The 18,836-nt window shown below is 47.6% G+C and overlaps 1 protein-coding gene across 1 annotated transcript; it reads left to right on the top strand.

Annotated features, from left to right (window-relative positions):
* Window positions 1-4,797: 4,797 nt before the first annotated feature.
* LOC144148129 (glutathione hydrolase 1 proenzyme-like) lies at window positions 4,798-18,638 on the top strand. Its single transcript, XM_077679715.1, has 6 exons — window positions 4,798-5,037; window positions 6,415-6,706; window positions 7,447-7,569; window positions 9,524-9,621; window positions 11,447-11,657; window positions 18,524-18,638. The coding sequence occupies exons 2-6, from the start codon at window positions 6,543-6,545 to the stop codon at window positions 18,636-18,638; spliced, it is 711 nt and encodes a 236-aa protein (XP_077535841.1). The 5' UTR covers window positions 4,798-5,037; window positions 6,415-6,542.
* Window positions 18,639-18,836: the final 198 nt, after the last annotated feature.

The following is an 18,836-nucleotide window of genomic DNA, read 5'->3' as shown; positions in this document are numbered from 1 at the left end:
CCTAAATGTTTTCTCGACTGTAAATTGAGCCCAGACCTGACTGCTACTGAAGCGGGAAGTATTCGATCATAGATAAGGATGCAACTGCTAATAAAAAGGTAGGAGTGTTGCATGCTTGTACTCAACATAGGGCACGGCAGTAGCGCTAAAGCCGAGTGCCTATGGTGTGGGGGAATTGGCAAACGCCACTCAGTGGAGCGTAAATCGTAATTTTTAAGTGCGATGCACTTATTAAGCGACCCTGAACCTGTGTCCACCGGCGATGTCCGCATAGCATACCCACGTGGGGGATTGGCCTGGAATCTCCTCGTCTTCCTTTGCAAGGGGGGGAGATGGGGATTGGCCAGGAATCTCCTCGTCTTCCTTGGCAACGGGGGGAGATGGGCGCGCGCTGCCTGGCCGCTGACATGGCACATACCCACGTGGGGGATTGGCCAGGAATCGGGCGTGAGAAGGGCTAACGCACCCGCTTAAAGGAGTACTGACACGAAATTTCCAAGCTGAGATCCGCTCTAGCAATCAAGTAAAACGACAACACAAATAGGTGTCTGTGAATAAATGCATCTTTCTTTCTTTGTAGTTGTGTGTGTGTGTGTGATCTCTCTTTCGCGAACATTACCGAACCGCGCAAATTCAACTCGTGCATTCGCACTTTCACATTCTTCCCCTCGGGGAAATGCGGGGAATTTTTTCGTCTGCCAAAGCACCAGTTGCCGTGCATGTAGCAAGGTGTGCGTGAAAAACGCTTATGCAGGGCTTTTTATGTAACCAACGAATTTATACGTCCGATAACAGCAAAAGAGCTTGTTTACTGATACTGGCACATTCGGTGTAATGCGTAGTTTTGTGCCGATCTGAAATAATAGCACACGCAAAATAGGAGACGCGAGAGAAGCGTCAGCTTAAGCCCATTCTGCATGGTGCTGTTTTCCCTGCGAATTAGCAGATGCCGCGTGTCTCGTGAGGCAAAACGACATTACTTCGTTGCTGTGGAAAAGTGCTAAATATTTGGAACGGCCGAGCATCCCCCGCGACTGTCGCTAGTGCATCGTAGAGTGGCCGGCACTGCGGCCATTAGAAACACAGCTAGGTGAACGAACGTTACGGCATCACCATCTGCGCGCGTAGCAACCAGATGGCGCTGCTTGGGTGAGCGCGGCATAAGCGCGGGCAGACCAAAAGAGACGCAAGTGCGTTCACAACATGATGTCCCCCTCCGCGCCCAATTTTCAACAAATGCTTAATCAGGGTCCGCGCAAGTAAGAAATATAGAAGAACCCAAGAAGAACCGTCGTATGTATACCGAAGTATGCTAGGCCGTACAACACACGACCCAGTGTTGTTTGCTGTGTTTGTCTTCTCTGCTATGTGTACGTATACTGATATATAATTGGCGATTGTTATATAAAACCGCGAATAAACTCATCTTTACTGCAAAACAGTCCGAAAGACCTTGCCCAGACAGTACAAAAAAACCTATTTTTTCAATCACAACAACCTTTCCTCGTGGCAAAGTTATTCGGCCTGCAGACAATGTGCCTACGAAATGCGGAAATCGCGACATCCGCAGGCCATGTAGACGACATTTCCAGGCATTGCGAACTCCGCAAATCTGAATATCCCTTCCACTGAATTCGCAGGTGAGAAACACAACATGTAGAACGGGCTTTAGAGCACAAGGTCGCGGGTTCGATTCCCGGCCGCGGCGGCCGCTTTTCTGATGGAGGCGAAAAGCAAAAACGCCCGTGTGTACGAGATTTCGGCGCACGATAAAGATCCCCAGGTGGTCGAAATTAATCCGGAGCCCTCCACTACGGCGCGCCTCATCGCCTGCGTTGCGTCGGCGCGTTAAACCCTACAATCAATCAACTAGAACGGGCTTTGCTTTTGTAATTCAAGCTGCCCTTTTGTATGGAGCATGCCAGGATTTTCAGTTCTCTAGACTGACGTGGTTGTTCTATCCCAGCTTTGCTATTGTCCTTCCTTTCACTAAAACTGGTAAGGGCATCTTCAGATTGTGTACTCGTATTAGGCAACGCTTTAGAAAAGCGCTGGTGTGTCAATTTTCTGTAGCTAGCTACGCCAAAAATATCACCGCGCACCATGCATTGAGTTTGCTTGTTTGTTTTGTTTTTACTGCCCGGCCCCAAGCCCCATTATCTGTGCCCCAAGCGAAGCGCGTGTTCCATTCTTTATTTTGATGCCGCACGGATTATCTCTTTCTGATAAGGAGAGCGTTTCGCCCTTACGCCACTAGCCTAGAATAATATTCTTTCATCTACAATGATCTCGATGTGAATCAATGGTTCAAGAAACACTAGCGCCTAAAGATAAAAGCCTGAAGGGCAGGCGCTCGGTATTCGACTCGCCGACGCTCGCCTACGCACGTCACTTTGTTTAGTGCTGCTTCGCCGCCTGTGTATTTTTTTAGTTTTTAGGGGTGCACAAGTTCGCTCCAATAAACGTGTTTTATTTGAAGACAACTGCGTCGTCTTTGGCTTCGTGACAATACGATGCATGCTGTTAGGGGAAGACCATTTCTTTTTTCCTCCCTTGTTTCACTTCATACAACAAAAAAAGTAACTGCTCATCGCTATTTTTTGCTGACCAAGCCTTTGTTCACAAACATGGCCAGATGTTTTCTTTGAGACATTGGTTGTATAAACGGAATGGAAGCGCTTTTTGAATGGGGTCGAACGCTATTTCGGTCGCGAAAAGAAAGACTTTCAATGCGCAAGAACACCAAAAGTTTACCTTGCCGGGTAAGGTGTGCACTGCACCAAAAATTGCAAACCCTTGATACGCATGGTCCACTTCTAGGACTCTGAGTGTGCCAGTAGGTAGGGGATAATCACAGAGAGCCTATAGCGAAAGGCTCACGGAGTGGTGCTGTGCCTCTGCTCTAAGCGGTAGAACATACGTGTACCCAAGCTGTTATATACCTATATAGCCGCCCTGGGTGTCCATATTCGTGGGGCGGAGTGGCCTTGAATGTTTCTAGTGCAAAAAAACTCCAACACTTCACGTGCCACAGCCTGCCTCATACGGCCCATCACTTTTGCTTAAGAAATCAAAAGCCAACAGCTACAAACTGCAAAGCCTGCAGGAAGTCGGTATAATCCGAGGGCGATAACGCATGCTAACAGGCCCTGTCCTTGACACGCCGGTCGGTTTATCGAATATAGGTCTCTCCTGTGCTCATTGGCAACTGCTACACCGCAGCAACCACACAAAACACGTAGTGCCTTGTGTGCTTTTTTCTGCAAGCAACATTTTTTTTGTCGCATGCAGGATGCGTGCACACAACTGCGACAGCTTGCGCTGCGCAGTAAAGCGAGAGCCACGTGCACTGTGCCTACTCACCACTTTCGTTGGGTAACGCGCGGCCTTATGAATGTACGGTGTAGCTCCTGGCCTTGTGTTGCTGCGATCCTTTTCTTTTATTCATACCCTGCGGTTTACTTTCTGGCGCTCAATGGCCACCGTCGCTGTTGGTGTGCGGGAGCGCGACTTATAAGCCCACAAATCATTGGAATGGGACTTTCTATAGGTCCCGCGTATACACTGCCAGTGACCTTTGTAAGGAATTTCATGCGTGAAAGACAAGCCTTTCTCCCACTGGGTAACAGTATCTAAAACCTCATGGAAAACTATAATAAAATCGCTAAAATTTAGCTTCCTAAAAACAGTTAAATTGCCTACTTACGCACGCACGCACATTAAGCATTTTGTTATAATAACACGATTGAAGTCACCGTGTACAAACATCCAGAGCTTTCTCGCTCTAAATCTCGACCTCACAGGCACCTAGTACAACCATTGCACGAAAGCCATATTTCGCATATAGCAAAGAGTCGACTAAAAAGATTTTCCAGGACTCGGAATGTTTTGTGTGTAATTCGTCGTGAAAGTTTTCTCCCCGTACATTTCAATGCGATAGATTCCATTGGTCGGGAGTCTGGTCGCTGTACGTGCTAAATTCGAAACTGCGCTCAGCGCGAGCTTTCGTCTTCAATACTATCATTTTGGAAATATTTTTCATTCTATGAAGAACTACAAAATACTTAGTAGTAAAAGAACTGCGATGAGCCGGTGAGCTGCACAATACAAAAAAATATGGCACACGGCTGGTGCCCACAGAGGGTAATGCAGAATCCGCGTTTAGGTCTGCATGTTGAAGAACTTGAAGACTTGAAGAAAGGAATGTGGCTTATTATTTACGTATCGAGTTATCTTCAAATTCTGTCGCGTTCTTTACTTTATTCATATTTCCGGTATTTATTTCAGTAGTATACTTTATTTTCCCCGCTAATTGATTATCGCATGGTAGTGTAACTGAACAATCACGTAAATGAGCCTTTAATTTGTTCAATTGAACTTGAGATTTTAACCATTCTTTGCTGCAATACCGAAGTTGTGTACGACAAAGGAAATCGTCCAGTGTACTGATGCCGCAACAGTCGGGAAATAATTCTGCGGAAAAAATTTCATTCTGATTAGTAACGTTTGTCCAAGTCTGTGCATTCTACTATTTTTCATTTATCTTGAAAATTTTTAAAATCATTTTTTTTTCATTCGTCTCAGCTGAGCTGAACCCATTGTCCGGCCGACTGACGGTTGAAGGCTGCACGCCCCACGCAAGCTCGAGAGCGATAACCTGTTTGCAAGAACCGTCGATCAAAATACGCACATTGTCTTCCGTGTATAGTTGCGACGCGTGTATACGGGAAGTCGATTGCAGGTATACAAGGAACGGACGTTTGCAATCTCTGCGGCACTCTGCGGGAGATTGTTCGTGAGACAGGAACCGCTTCGGTGCAGCCATATATTTCTCCTCGCTGTAACAGCTATTTGAACGACGTCTTTTCTCTGTTGCTTTTCGCACTTGTGGCAGAGGTTTCCTTTGATGCGACCGTTTAAATTTCCGCGTGGTGACCCGCATTCACACTTTTTTTATTTACAGTTGTTTTCTCTTTGCCTGTAGTTTTTGTTGAGTCTGACGGTGAAGTTGATCTGTGTTCTGTGACGTGGTCACTGGTGAGTTGATTTTAAATTCTCCTCGCTATCTACGTGTAGGAGTTCGAAATAATTTCCATAAACGTGCACTGTATTCATTAGTGAGAAGAGAACTACTGCCACTTTGTTTTGTAATTTAGTGAATTGGGCTTAATACAACGAAGGCGCGAGCATTCCCTTGACTCACCAGCAACTAACTTCACTCCCAAACATGAAAGCACTTTCTCCGAAGTTTAGCCCGCCTTCACTCAGGAGCTTTAATGTGAGAATAGTAGCTATATATAGCTGTCTGGCTTTGCCGTGCAAATACAAAGTGTGCATGCAATTTTAAACACCGCTAAAGAGAACAATCATTGTTAGCGTAACTGATTTCAAATCATGCGCTCTTCAGTCTAAGGACAGATTCACTAGTACGTTCCTGTTTGGGCATTGGGTAGCAACACAATTACCATCCGGTCATGATCTGAGACTAACCGCCACAATATGTTTCCCCCTGTTGATTGTTGGTGATTTCTGGCTGTTAGTTACTTTTTGGTTGTTTGTCTGTTTTATTTGATGACTGCTTCCTGTTTTCGGCCTGCTTGGGATAGGTTGCGTTTTGTCTGTGTCCATGTAATAAAATAAAGTATAGATATATTCTCGTTTCTCGGGTTCGATTCGAGCCTGGGATTGTTCTAATGTTTTTTTTTTGTTTTTAAACCAAGTGGCGGTTTCTTTTTCTTTTGAAAGTGACCCCCTGATGTGCTAATTTCACTGGGTAACGCGTGTATAAACAGATTCAGTATCAGGGTCTTCAAATGCTCGGCTCAGTTGACTGTGTTGTTTCGGTATATATATTCAGAGTCAACGAACGAAACATCTTTCGCGCCAAACGGGTTTAGTTGCGCACCAGAATAAGTCAATAAAAGCTCGCACAATGAATAACAATGCAAGCTGTGGAATGTTAACAGCTTTAAGGTTAATCGTTTTAGAATGATTAGGCGGTAATTTAAAGTAGTTTATTTGTACTAAAGGCACATATTGAGCTGCCGCTATTAGAGACACTGGTATTACAAAAACAGGTGGGGTTTATAAAAGTACCAATGCCGCCGTTACTTGGCTGTGCGGAAGTTAGTTAATTAAATAAATGCACCGTCGCTAAGAGATCCTCTCCGAAAGGATATCTTTTGTTTTAAGTTACGATTGTTCTAAAGCCTTAAAAGCCTCAGTGCACAGCTCTGCTTTTCCATCGATTGAGTGCGCGACAGGCGTAATTTTTTTCTTTCTTTTCAAACGCCAATTTATACTAAACGCCAATACTCCTCACAGGCTGACTTCGTATTGCCCGAAAAACGACGTAATATACGATGCACCACACAGAAGTACATTGTAATTAACTTTCCGTTCAATTCTTCGCAGACACAGATGTCGACCTGCTCCCAGCTGTGCTTCCCTCATACAATGCGGGTCGCTTGCCGGCTGCGGTGACACTACCTTCCGCACGTGCGGTCAACCCGAGGAACAGTCGCCCCCAAAACTTCGGAAACATGGCACACGGAGGAGTTTTGCTGGCGACTGCTTTTGTTATCCTTACCGGCGCTCGTGCTCAAGACGACAAGAACTGCGACTTCGTGTACGGGACTTCCACGCTGGGAAATTTCACACACTGGGCCGTGTCGACGGAGGCCCGGCAATGCGCCACAGTTCCTAGGTGGGTGGTGAGCGTTGATTGTTTCGCAGGCTTTGGGTGCTGGCATCACAGTTTGCATAGGGAAGAATTGAATTGCCTGTATGACGCCCGTGAAAAAAATCTTTCTAATTAAACAGTCACTGGCCTGTTTGGGTAATCTTGATTCCAAGCAAGGGCTTGATCTGCCACCTATTCTTAAATGTTAACAAATTAAACTACAGATGTGTACAGAGACATGCTGCATGAGTCTTAACTCTGTTACATTGCTTCCGGCTACGGAAATTTGGTTTGCAACCCCCAAAAGCTTGCGTAGTACATAATGCGTGGAAATTATGCCGCTTTGATCAGGCCAATGAAGACAGAGATGCCCAGTGTGTGTTGACGAATGTTAAGCAGTGAAGGCACGCACTAATACCTTCACCTGACCCACAAGGGTACGGGCCCTCCCACCCTTTTACGTTGAGAGGTTCCATAAGACACCGGGTATTGGTCGGAATCACTAACCCGCTAAAATTTAATATGGACGCCGTGAAACGGTGATGCCTCTAGCTGCTAAACATTTATTTACATGTTTCACTAAGTTGTCGTAGTAACGTGTTTGACGCAATGCAGTCAGGTCAGTGAAAAACAAGTTATGAAGAAACTAGTCACTGATCGAGCCACTGAATTGGACAGTAACCATTTTACTAATTTATTGACTTAAGTTCAGTTCGCTATCAACGGAACGTTTCTGTGCACATTTCATTGTGTATGTTTTTCAGGAACATTTATTTAAAAGGAGGCAACATGGCTGATGCTGCCGTAGCCACTCTGCTGTGTATGGGTGTCGTCCTACCGAAGGCCATGGGCATCGGCGGGGGATTCGTGGCTACCTTCTACTTAAGGTGAGTAGCATCCTCTGGAAACTTTCTATAGCATCGGGAGCTCAGTAAGTTGTACACCGAGTGTCAGAGCGACTTGGATAACTGCATGCATACATACCGTTGAGCACAGCAAAACAAAGGGGATGATGATTGCTTCCGCTAAGTACTGGCTGTCTTAGAGGTCCCTCCAGCCGAGTGTATAAGCATGTGCTTTCTTTTCCTCTCGCGTCATCCCCTTCTCAAGAGGCAGCATTGTGCTCCGTGTTCTAAACGAGGTTCGCCGCGTCCTGTTTGCCTGGTTGGACACGCTGCAATCCACTACGTTTCGTTCGGCTATGTTTTCTACAAAGAACGAACTCGGTTGGAAGTGGTGCGTCTCGGAAGTTATGCTCCGGATCACTCAATTTCCGGAATTATTCCGGGGTGGACATGGGAAATCTCAGGAGAACACGGGAACTGGGAATGTGCAAGGAGGCGTAAGGATCGTTTGTGTGTGCCTGTCATCAATTCTAGATTTAAAAAAAAACGTCACCATTGCTTCAAACTACCGTCCTCTACATGCGCCCCGACTAGAGTCCAGATTGCCCTGGCAATCAGACGTCGAACTCCAGCTACAAAGTTTTTAAACTTCATCGTAAATTCATACAGTTACGGTATGTGGTTAGATGTGACGTTCGGGCGATAGCAGAGCAGATTTATAACCGTGTTGTATGAGCATTTCCACTTTCCTAAGCAAACAATCCGCAAGCATACTAAAGGTACGAAAAAACGCGGGTACAAACATATTGTGCAAAAACCGCCTTTTTCTTGGCAAAGGACTTCGTTGCACCCTCATTGACTTGCGGTCCCCTCTATGCCATTACACTATCCATAACTCTTTTTTCCAAACTTTGGGGTATCGTGCCATGTGTGGGAAAGGGCATGAAATGAATCGGCCTGGAGACAGAGAGTGAGAGAGAGAATAAATCTTTATTCCAGAGCATAAGTGCGAATGGCCGGTCATTTGTCCTGTGAAGGGAATCCCTAGTCCAGGATACCCAGACTGCGGTTTGCCGTCCAAGCCCCTTTCACCAAGGTTTATTGCTTGGATCCAAGGTCTGCGTCGGCCAGACGAGTCATCCACTGCTCATGGGAGGAGGACGGAAATGGGGGAGTAGGATTGGGGTTTGTTGGCACCCCCATACCTGATGGTACAGGGTGCAAGGTGTGGGACAGAAATTACAAAAGGAGGGATATTGAGTAGTGTATAGCCTGGAGGAGGAGCGCGCTGTGTGAATACAAATTCGTCAGCAGCCTTCTGGTGGCTTCACTTCTGGATATCCCAGGATGAGGTGGCAGAAATGTAACTCTGTATAGTGGGTCAGGGTGTCTCTGTACTGAAGAAGCGGTTGCGTGTTCATGGTGGCAGCGTACGTTGATTGTCCTCAGTATAGGGTCGGTGTTTGTACGTGCGGGCTGAAGCGTGAACCGCCTGACTACCATCAACGGATTTATGTACATGCACCCAGACGATGTTGAAGCCGGGTCCTTCGATCTATGGAAGAAGCCTTTGCCCTGCAGTGGGTGTAGATAGGCTGATGATGATGATGATGATGATGATAACGCACCTTTGTACGCTTGTGAGTCATTACTAGTAGGGTAGCCATATGGGCACACCGTTCTTCAGATCCGGAATACCTATTAGAGGCTTGATACACGCCAACCTATCCCTTCAGCTTAACACTTTCTCTCCCTTTTTACGTATTATGTCCCGACCCCCGTTATCACTTCAGGCACCAATCGAAGGAACTTAGCGTTCTTTGTATGTCACTTTTTTCCTTTATCAGAAAAAGCAGCCACCAGTAATGTAAAGCGTTTTGCGCCATTCGGACCCGGACAATCCGCATTTTATGGTCACGTCACATAATCACTATCGTATTACCTTAATCAATCATGCTCATTAACGGTAACGTTCCCATCAACATATTTGTCGCAGGAGGGAAAGACATGCCTTGTCCCTCATTTCCCGAGAAGTTGCTCCGGGGGCTGCAAGGAGAGACATGTTCGTCGGAAACGCCACACTCAGCCGCAAAGGTGAGCGTTGGCTGCTACACGTCTTTATTACCATGAACCAAACTAAAATACTAGCGTCTGTTGCCTAGGTGTTTGACGGTGTCATTGAAGCTTTAGTGTAAGGCTTTTGTACGCATAACTAATGCGTATACATGGTGCACAAGTGAACAAGTTATAAGTTATGGATATGGTATTTTTATCGCTAATTTCGTGAATATTTATTTGTGTTCAATAGGTGGATTTTTCTTTTCACGATATCAATTTCAACTGGCCCTGCAAACTGGCCCTGCGAACATACCCTGCGTGGGCGCGCGGGGGACACGTGCACAGACGCACGTACAAGATGAAACATCAAAGTTGACTTGCGTATCGGCAAAAAACTGACCCAATTCAGAGTGAGGATTATACTGAGTAAGCGGACTGCTTGGCAAGCTGGAAACTCCGAAGGGAATGCTGGAGGAAACCGTTCATCTGTACATCCGGCATGGCGATTGCGAAAGAGAAAGGGCAGCAGCCCGTCTGTACCTGCAGACAGCCAAAGATAGGAAGGTGTATGCGGAAGCATGGTTACTATGAGAGCGCAAATCCTGCCACGTACAGGTGCCATCAGAAGTAATTGGAGCATGGCAGCTGTGGCCGAACCGCATAAGAGCGCCGTGTAGCTGCACCGCCGGTAAACGAAAGGAGCAGAATACGTATTCGCGCCTGCCTACGGTGATAGCCCATCTATACTTCTCAATCCACTTTTAACGAGGTTTCTAGCATTACTCGCAGCATACTGGCCTCAGTGATGGCGCTGATAGCAGAGGCGGGATCTGGCAGTGTTGGTGCCCCACTTTCAGCGCACGCAAGCTGTTGGAGAAAAGTCGCAATCGTAGGGATCTGAACGGACGATTTTTCTTTTCTAATATTTTTATGGGGGTCTGCTATTGCGGCCCAAAGTTCTGGTTGACAAGGATTTGAAAGAGGAGACGTAAGAGCAATTTTTTGTATTGGCAAATAATAATCGAAATTCGCTCAGTGCTTCATTTTGGCCTACATTGCCGCGCAAATATGTTCATGGTTTTGTTTATGAGGGTGACAGGCTTGCTTTAGTCGCACTTTCCCCAAATTTACCCAATAGTACGCTTAACGACTAATAATATAAAACTCACGAAACATCATTCTTTGATTTTTTTTTTTTTGGGGGGGGGGTTATGAACCGACGCAACGCAGGTGAAGAGGCGCGCCGTAATGGAGCGCTCCGGATTAATTTTGACCACCTGGGGATCTTTAACGTGCGCCGAAATCTCGTACACACGGGCGTTCTTGATTTTCGCCTCCATCAGAAAAGCGGCCACCACGGCCGGGAATAGAACCCGCGACCTCGTGCTCGCAGCGCAACGCCTTAGCTACTGAGCCACCGCGGCGGGTAAAACATCAATGTCGTCTGACAAGGTCGAAATGAAAAACCCCAACCCGAATCACTGAACGTTTCTAAATCTTTAATCTCATTTCGAACCAACGCCGTATCCTGAGACTGAGGCCGATATCCTGAAATTGTCCGTCTCGTGCATGATATACGCAGAGACGGAGCAAGTAGGATAAATAAAATGGAAGGTTTCATTTCGAATCATTTTTAACTGGCAAAAAAAGTTTGTGATGAAGGCAAAATAGAGTGTTATACCGAAGATGTGGCGTTTAGAGAAGCCCTTTGTTGATTACTGTCTTCGGAACCGAAATAAACGCAGACTATCATTAGCCCTCTTTATGTTTTCAAAAATTATTTCCATCTCTATCGCTTTCTTTTAAGTCTTCATCGCCAAAGACGGTCTCCTCGTCAACTTTTTATTTAACACTCAAACAGGGGGACTGGCCATTGCGGTGCCCGGAGAACTGCGGGGCTATGCGGAGATCCACAAGCGCTTTGCAGGCAGGCTTCCCTGGAGAGCTCTCTTCACGGACGCCATACGACTGGCTAGCGAGGGTTTCCCTGTCAGCGACCTACTCGCCCACAGCCTCTTCTACGAGTCACGTGACCTGTTCGGGTGTCCAGACGGACCCTGCGAGCCAACATGGTGCGAAGAGTGTCGCCTTTTATATAGTACTCCGCTTAAGTGCGTCATTATGAACAACACGCTTTTTATACAAGCGGCATTAAAGTGTCCTCGGAGGGAAAATGCAAACAAGGACACAAAAGACTAGTCCCGAACGGGACTCAAAAAGTAGCCTTAACATTGCGTTGAAAGAGCCTGGAACGGACACTTTTACGGGCCAAGCGACGTATAACGTGCTTGCACGGCCCAAAATGCGGTATACCCCAGTTTGCTTTAATTTATGTACAACGGATGATGTCGCTTCACTCGTACTTGATGTTGTGTACACAAGTGCCATCTTGCCACACCCCTATTAGAGATTAGATGTTCGTTCCCCGAAGAGAACATGCGTTTCACCTTACCGCACGTTGTTTATAGTTTCTGCTATCATTGTTTATCTAATAATTCCCTTAATGTTTTTTCTTCGTATATAGTGCTTCATCCTGCAGTGGTCATAACCAGGCTTAAGATAAAGATAATGATGAAGATAAAGTACTCTTATGATCTCGATCATATATAGCGCATTTCAATAAAGTACACATTCCACCATGATAGCTGCGCCACAGACCTCATTCTTGGCGCTTAGCCGACTTTTATCGCCGAGATTCACACACCCGCGACGGACTTCTTCGTTGTTAGGGTATATGAGACCACGGGTAGAACCCGAAGTCGTTTTACTAATGCGATTCGCAAGCGGGAGCACTCCGGCGGGGTAGTTCCTATGCATGGTATCCGATGACTCCTTTTGAACGCTCCCGCCTGCAGCGTTGAAAACCTACCCCCCTGGGTTTGGCTAGAAACTATATTTTTCAAGCGACGATTCTTTGGTTTCACTGAGGACGGTGCCGTATCCAAAACGCACTGAAGGCAAGCCAAGTTTACCCAAACGGAGGGTGCTTGATGATGACGAATCAAGAAAAAAGTGCTTCCCGTGATCGGAATAGAACCCGGATACCTCACATTAGGAAACCGCCGACACCCGACTGCGCATCATCGCATTCGAGGCACTAAGCATTTCCTTTGGGTTCATTGCGCGGGCGTTGGCTTTGGAGTTTGTCTGAGGTGAAGTGGACTTCGGCTTTGGGCTTTGGCAGATGGGATTTTGCTCTTTGGGGCCGTGTATTCCGGACTTTCATTTGACTCAGTTTGCATAGATAAACCTTTGTGTTTAAACATCTTTCTCGTAAGAAAGGGACTGATGTTTTTTGTTTTTTTTTTGCTCGAGGGGCATGCTTTCTCTATATGACCTTGATTGCCAGCCTTCACACTCCGACAGAACAACGTTGCCTCGCAGCGCTGTTTCTTCGCGGCAGCGGATGCATGTCGATGGCTTGACTCACCGGTGCATTCATTTCCCGAAGGCACGCGCTCTTCATTGACAGGCTTCGGTAATACGCGACACGAATATTCAAAGAGAGTTAATGCACGCTCACGCATCAAAAATGACGCTGAAGTGCTACTTTTGACCGGGCCACATCTCCCTCTGCGCCACCGAACACTGGGCATCCTAGATTAACCAGTCCTATAGCCGGTATTCAATGGCGTGGAATGCATGCGGGCAACCAAGTGTGCGCCGCCATATCGGTGGCTAAGCGTCTGTTGCTAGGCGACGTTGTGCGCACGGCCCGCAGAAAAGGCACCCCTCTTCTCTTCCATGCAACCGTGTGAGTGCGCCCACGGCCGGGCTAGAGCAGCCAAGAGCAGCGGCGTGCGCGCGTTGGTGGCGGAAGTTTACGTCGAGGCTGGGACTGGGCTGCATTGTTCTCGCCGACGCTGCGAAGGCCGTATCAACACATCGCGCGCCGCCGCTCTAGCCGGCCTTGGTGCGACGTCACTCGTTACGTCGGGCTCCGCGGGATGGCGGTACTTCCATGCTAAGCACGACTGCGAAACACATGACTGTGTTTCACGTTAGAAACTCTACCTCACCGAACGCAAAGTATTGCCTCGAGTTCAATGTGAGTGCGATTACTAACTAACATCTCTGTTGACGCCACAGTTTAGAATTGGATTGGAACGGAGCAGATGACGCACGCTGGTGTTTTCTTCGTCGTGCGGACGCAGTGGCCCAAGCCGCGCCGTGTCTCTGGCGCATCGGCCATGTTTGTGGCCATTTCCAGTGTTGCCAAGCGAAGAAATTGACCACTAATCTTTTCCACGAATACCGCCTATACAGTCCGCGGAAGTTCCCGAGACTGCCCTCAGACTGGAGGCTCCGTAGGAATACATCAGAAAGTCGAGCGCCGGATTGCCCCCGGGCAATACACGGACGGTCGGGTACTTGTAATCGAGGAGGCCCACTGTGACAAATGGACAACCGGAGATGGTTGGATCGAGGAGATCTCCACGCACAAACTGAAGTTCGCACTTTTTAGCCACTTCGTGGCAATCTGGAAACTTCGAATATATTGGCATGTTGTTTTCTTTCGGCACATTATAGCGACGGGCCCCGTGAACTCTCTCAACCAAGGCTCATTCAGTGATGTCTAAGACACCTGTGTCAATCTCGACCAGGCACAATTAAATTATAATTGTTAGGGTGGCTGAAACTGTCTATTGACATTACATTAATGATGAGACAGCCCAGGAGTGAAAAAAAAGACAGTTCACAACAGAAGACTGGTTGGTCGATAAATAAAAAAAACATAAAGAAAAGCGTGCTAACGTCTTATATAAAATTAAACCAATATTGTTAGACTGTTGGCATAGTGCCGACATTTCATCGAGTAGACTTGTTTTGTGATATGAAAACAAGGAACCCGTACGGGCCCCGAAACGTAATCGGTTTGTACCTATTGTCTTTATTTTGGCGGTGTAAGTTTTTTCTGGCAACATTTGGAGGGGTCTTTTCATTGTGTTTTCTTTATGTTCGAAATTTCTTAAAGGGACACTGAAGTGAATTTGTCAAGCTCCCGTTTTTGCTTGGACTACGTAGACTGGCTCAAATTAGCACACTTTTCATCGTTTATCCGGTTGAATATTCGATAATTATTTTACAAAGAGCGAAAGAAGAAAAACTACCATGCGCGGTTTGCGGCGGCCGCACCAACTAAAGCTGTGACGTTAGGAGGAGCGGGCACCGTGATTGGACGATGCCCAAGGTGAGCAACCAAACAAGTTTCGGTTTCGGTTTCGGTTCTGTAAAACACAACTGGTGGCGTTGTTGGATGGGCATTCTCAATACCTCAGTAATCATCGTACCGCGCTTCTGCCATGTTGTCAGCTGTGAAAATGCATAAAGATAAGCCTCCCAGGACGGCTTGGAATCGTAGCATTCACTAGCCGAGGCCTACGCAGTGCATGGACGCCCTCCGCGTACCCGCAGACGCCCAAATGTCATGCGCTTTTCCCCCATATTTGGAGCTTGCCTCACTCATGCCTGTACCGCACAAAGCGTGTTCGCACCAGGCCAAGGGTCTGTTCATTCTGGCCTGTGCCCACTGCCCGCAAGCAGTCGGTGCTTATGGCAACAGCACGCCAACGAGAACTCGCTAGCGCGCCAGTGCCAGCCTGCGCGCGTTCTGGAGGAGGAGGAGGAGGAGTGAAACTTTATTTTTGATCAGAATAGAAGAGAGTTAGGGCCTGTGGCGCTCCGCACAGGTGCAGTCCCTATTCCGGGACCCCATTGGTCAAGGCCGCCACTCTCGCCCGTCGAACTAGAGCCCTTTGAGACTCCAGCCCCGAGCAATTGAGCAGGGCCGCCTCCCATGCCTCTCTGGTAGGGGAAGGGTTGGGGGATAACGCAGGGTTGCGCTGGCATGCCCACACCATGTGGAAGGTGTCGGACACCTCCCCACAGTGCAGACACCGCCCATCTGTTTTAGGATCGAAATGCTTTGTTACTGCAGGGCACATAAATGTGTTCGTCTGCAGGCGCCGCAGTATTCGCTCATCGGCCTTGCTCAGACCCTTAGCAGGGGCTGGGTAAGGCCGGCGGTTATCGCAGTAATGTTTTACGATTTGTCTAAACCGCAGAAGTGGCTTGCTAATCTCCGAGCCGGGAGAGCATGGGTGAGGCGCCCGGTGGGTAAGCGCTCGGGCAGCCGCGTGCGCGGCCTCGTTACCTCTCAGACCCTGATGCCCCGGAGACTGAACTAGTTCGTGGAGCCATGAACGTTGCGGCCCAAAAAAAAGGTGAACTCAATGTAGAAAACATCGGCAGAAAACGAAAAAGTTAACTTACAAAAAAAAAAAAAGCACGTACCTGCGGGGACTCGAACTCCTGACTTGCAAAACATTTGCGACAAAACACCTGGCGCCCCAGACCACTAGGCCACGAGACCAGAACAGCCGACCTTGGTTATATAAGGTATATATTGTACAACACGTTTACACTTTTATTTAGTTTTGGCATTTCAAGCAGCTTAGGTGACTATTTGTTGTATTGCGCTCGTGCAGTAAGCGTACCCCGAGTTTCCACAATAGCTCACGTCTAGCAACTGCATTTCGTAGACGGAAAAGCGTTCGCAGATGCGTAGTCGTGCTGCTGACCGCTGTGGTTGTTCGCCCAGCGCAAAAAAGTGCTTCCCGCACCCTAGTTTTACGCTGTGCGGTAAAAATATCAGTTGATTTTATTTTCTTAGTACCTATATTGACTTCGCTGACTCTTCTCCCGCCTTCAAGAGGCCTTATATTTTCCTACTGGCGTACCAGTCAGCGAAGCGTCGCATGTGCGCTTGTGCAGTGCTTGTGTGAAGCGACCTTGACTTGGAGCTAGATACAGTGTACAAACTAACCAAGTAAAGAAAGGCACATTCTTCCATTCACAAACGTGTCCTGGCTTCGTTTCAACTGAGCGAAGGAATTACGACGACCCGTCGGCGGCCGGCGGACGAAACGCTGGGCCGACTGACTCTGTCTGAAGGCCGGGGAGCCGTGCAGTATCGCAGCCAATTGCTAGCTCGGCACCTCCTGACGTCACACGAAAACGCCACAGAAAATGGGCGAGCGTAAAGAGAGGAGGACAGCATTTTCGAAATAATTTTTCTACTAAATAAAATCGCGTAAACGCGCCCAGAGTGGTCGAAACATGGCCTGGGGACTACGGGCTACAATTTGCGCTAGTAATCCCGCAATGTTTACATATCACTTCAGTGTCCCTTTAAGGTTACGTACTGGTTGTTTAGCTTTGACTTGCAATTGGGTACCAATTGGCGTGTGTTTTTTTCAAGAATACACATTTTGTTTATGTTCTTTGCAAACGCCCTCGTCTAGTTATTGGCACTAGATTTCGGGCCTCGATGGTCAAAATTAATGCGGAGCTTTCCACTACGGCGCGCCTCATCGCCAGCTTTGCGTCCGCGCATTAAACCCTAAAACTAATCAATCAATAGTTTTTGTCACTGAGGAAAGTCCCCGTCGCCACTGAATACCTGAAGAAAAGAACCTGCGAGACGTTTCCCTTTCTCTCACAGCTTGTTTTCTGATAAGCACAAATCAATTTGTACCGCAGGAGCAAAGCTTGGGCTACTATTTGCTCTATTTCTATAGGCTGATCTTTCAGGCTAATCTTTCAGTCTCACTTTCTTCAGTTTTAATCGTCTTATCCCAGCCAAAAACCCTCTAGCAGTTGCGAGAATTCAGCTGAAGCGCTAACTTTCCTTCCAGATCCTTTAAGTTGGTTGTGCATTCTGAAAAACAAGATTAAAAAAAATGAAGGAAGCTTACCCAGCGCGTAAGACTTGAAGGCAGCAAAGCTGTCGCAACCTTCACGGCTACCATGAAGGTCAAAGTCCACGATTGCAGCTGATTTGCTTCGTCTTCGCTGCCGCAACGACCTTTACTCCATCATTGTTGCAATAAGTGTGAGATTTTTCATTTTTTGGGAGTGATAATCATTATGCATCACCTTTGAGGGGCGTACACTATGACATCTCTTTCTCGTTCCGAGCAAGTGCTGACATGATTACAGCCAACGCTGGGTTTTTCGGCCCATCTTGGCCAATCTCCCTAACTGGGTATGCTTGGCTTGACAAACGTGCGCAGGGGACGCTGGGCTGTCGCCGCGAGGCACGCACACACGATCGCTCGGCATAATCATAGTTTCTTAACTGCCGGCCGGTCGCCGCAATCTCGGCCAACAACCTAAGTGTGTATGCTTGGTTTGACCGGCGTGTGGAAGGGACGCTGGACGGTCGTCGCGAGACTCGCACACACGAACCCTAGGAATATTTTTTTATTTTGTTAGCTGCCGGGCGTTCGTCGTCAGTCCCGCGCTCCTGTGCGCTCGCTCGGCAATGTCTTGGTATTTTAACCACGGACAGAAAAAATTACGATGTGCTAAACAGCTTCGCTGTTAAAACAAATAGTTATTTGATACTAGCCTCCCATAAATGTTTCTCAACCAGGACAAACATTCCTGGGCGGAAACCTTTTTGTACAACTGTTGCATGCAATACGTAGCCAACGTTCTCAGCTCTCAGACTTTTTCTCACCGTCAGGGCCCGCGTTCTTCATTTCTGGTTCACTTTAGCCGTCTGCCCTTGTTGTGAATGAGTTTAAGGAAGTACCATACGCGGCGCGGTCAGCAGCACACCTGTAGCACTGCACGCTACAATAATGCGATATCGACAACTCCCTTTGATTTTCGAACGCGATATACTTACAGTCCCCCGACAAGAAAAGGCGGTGATGTGATGGAAAGATGGTCACGTGACAGAAAGATAGGGCTCCTAAATGGGAGAACGAATGATAGTCCGATGTTAATGGAAGAGGACGCGTTATTGGCCACGCTTGTGAAACGGGGGAGGGCAGCTGTACTGTTCCAGCACACCGCCCTTCCGCATGTCCCTCTGCGGCCGGCGCTCCCATTGTTGAGATTAGTTTTTTTTCCCGCTTCCTAATCAAAGGCACAGCAGTGACCAGTTGGCCAGGGCTCTCTGCGCAGCGGATCACCTCATTGCCTGCCGGCGCGGCAGCCGCTTCTGCTCCTCTCTCGGAGAAGAAAAATCGCTCCGCCTATAGTACCGACGAATACAACCTTGTTAAATGTAAAAATATTGCGCGGAAACATTTGTGATGCTTGCGCATTTCTCCACGTAAGCAGTCATAATTGTTTTCCTACTGAGACTGTTACTGATTTCATTGATTGTAAGGTTTAACGCGCCGACGCAACGCAGGCGATGAGGAGCGCCGTAGTGGACGGCTCCGGATTAATTTTCA

Source organism: Haemaphysalis longicornis, unplaced genomic scaffold (genome assembly GCF_048455015.1).
Source record: "Haemaphysalis longicornis isolate Haplotype H1 unplaced genomic scaffold, Haemaphysalis longicornis Haplotype H1 scaffold_78, whole genome shotgun sequence".
NCBI lineage: Eukaryota > Metazoa > Arthropoda > Arachnida > Ixodida > Ixodidae > Haemaphysalis > Haemaphysalis longicornis.
Note: the sequence above shows the minus strand (reverse complement) of the source record. Positions and strands in the feature narration are given on the sequence as shown.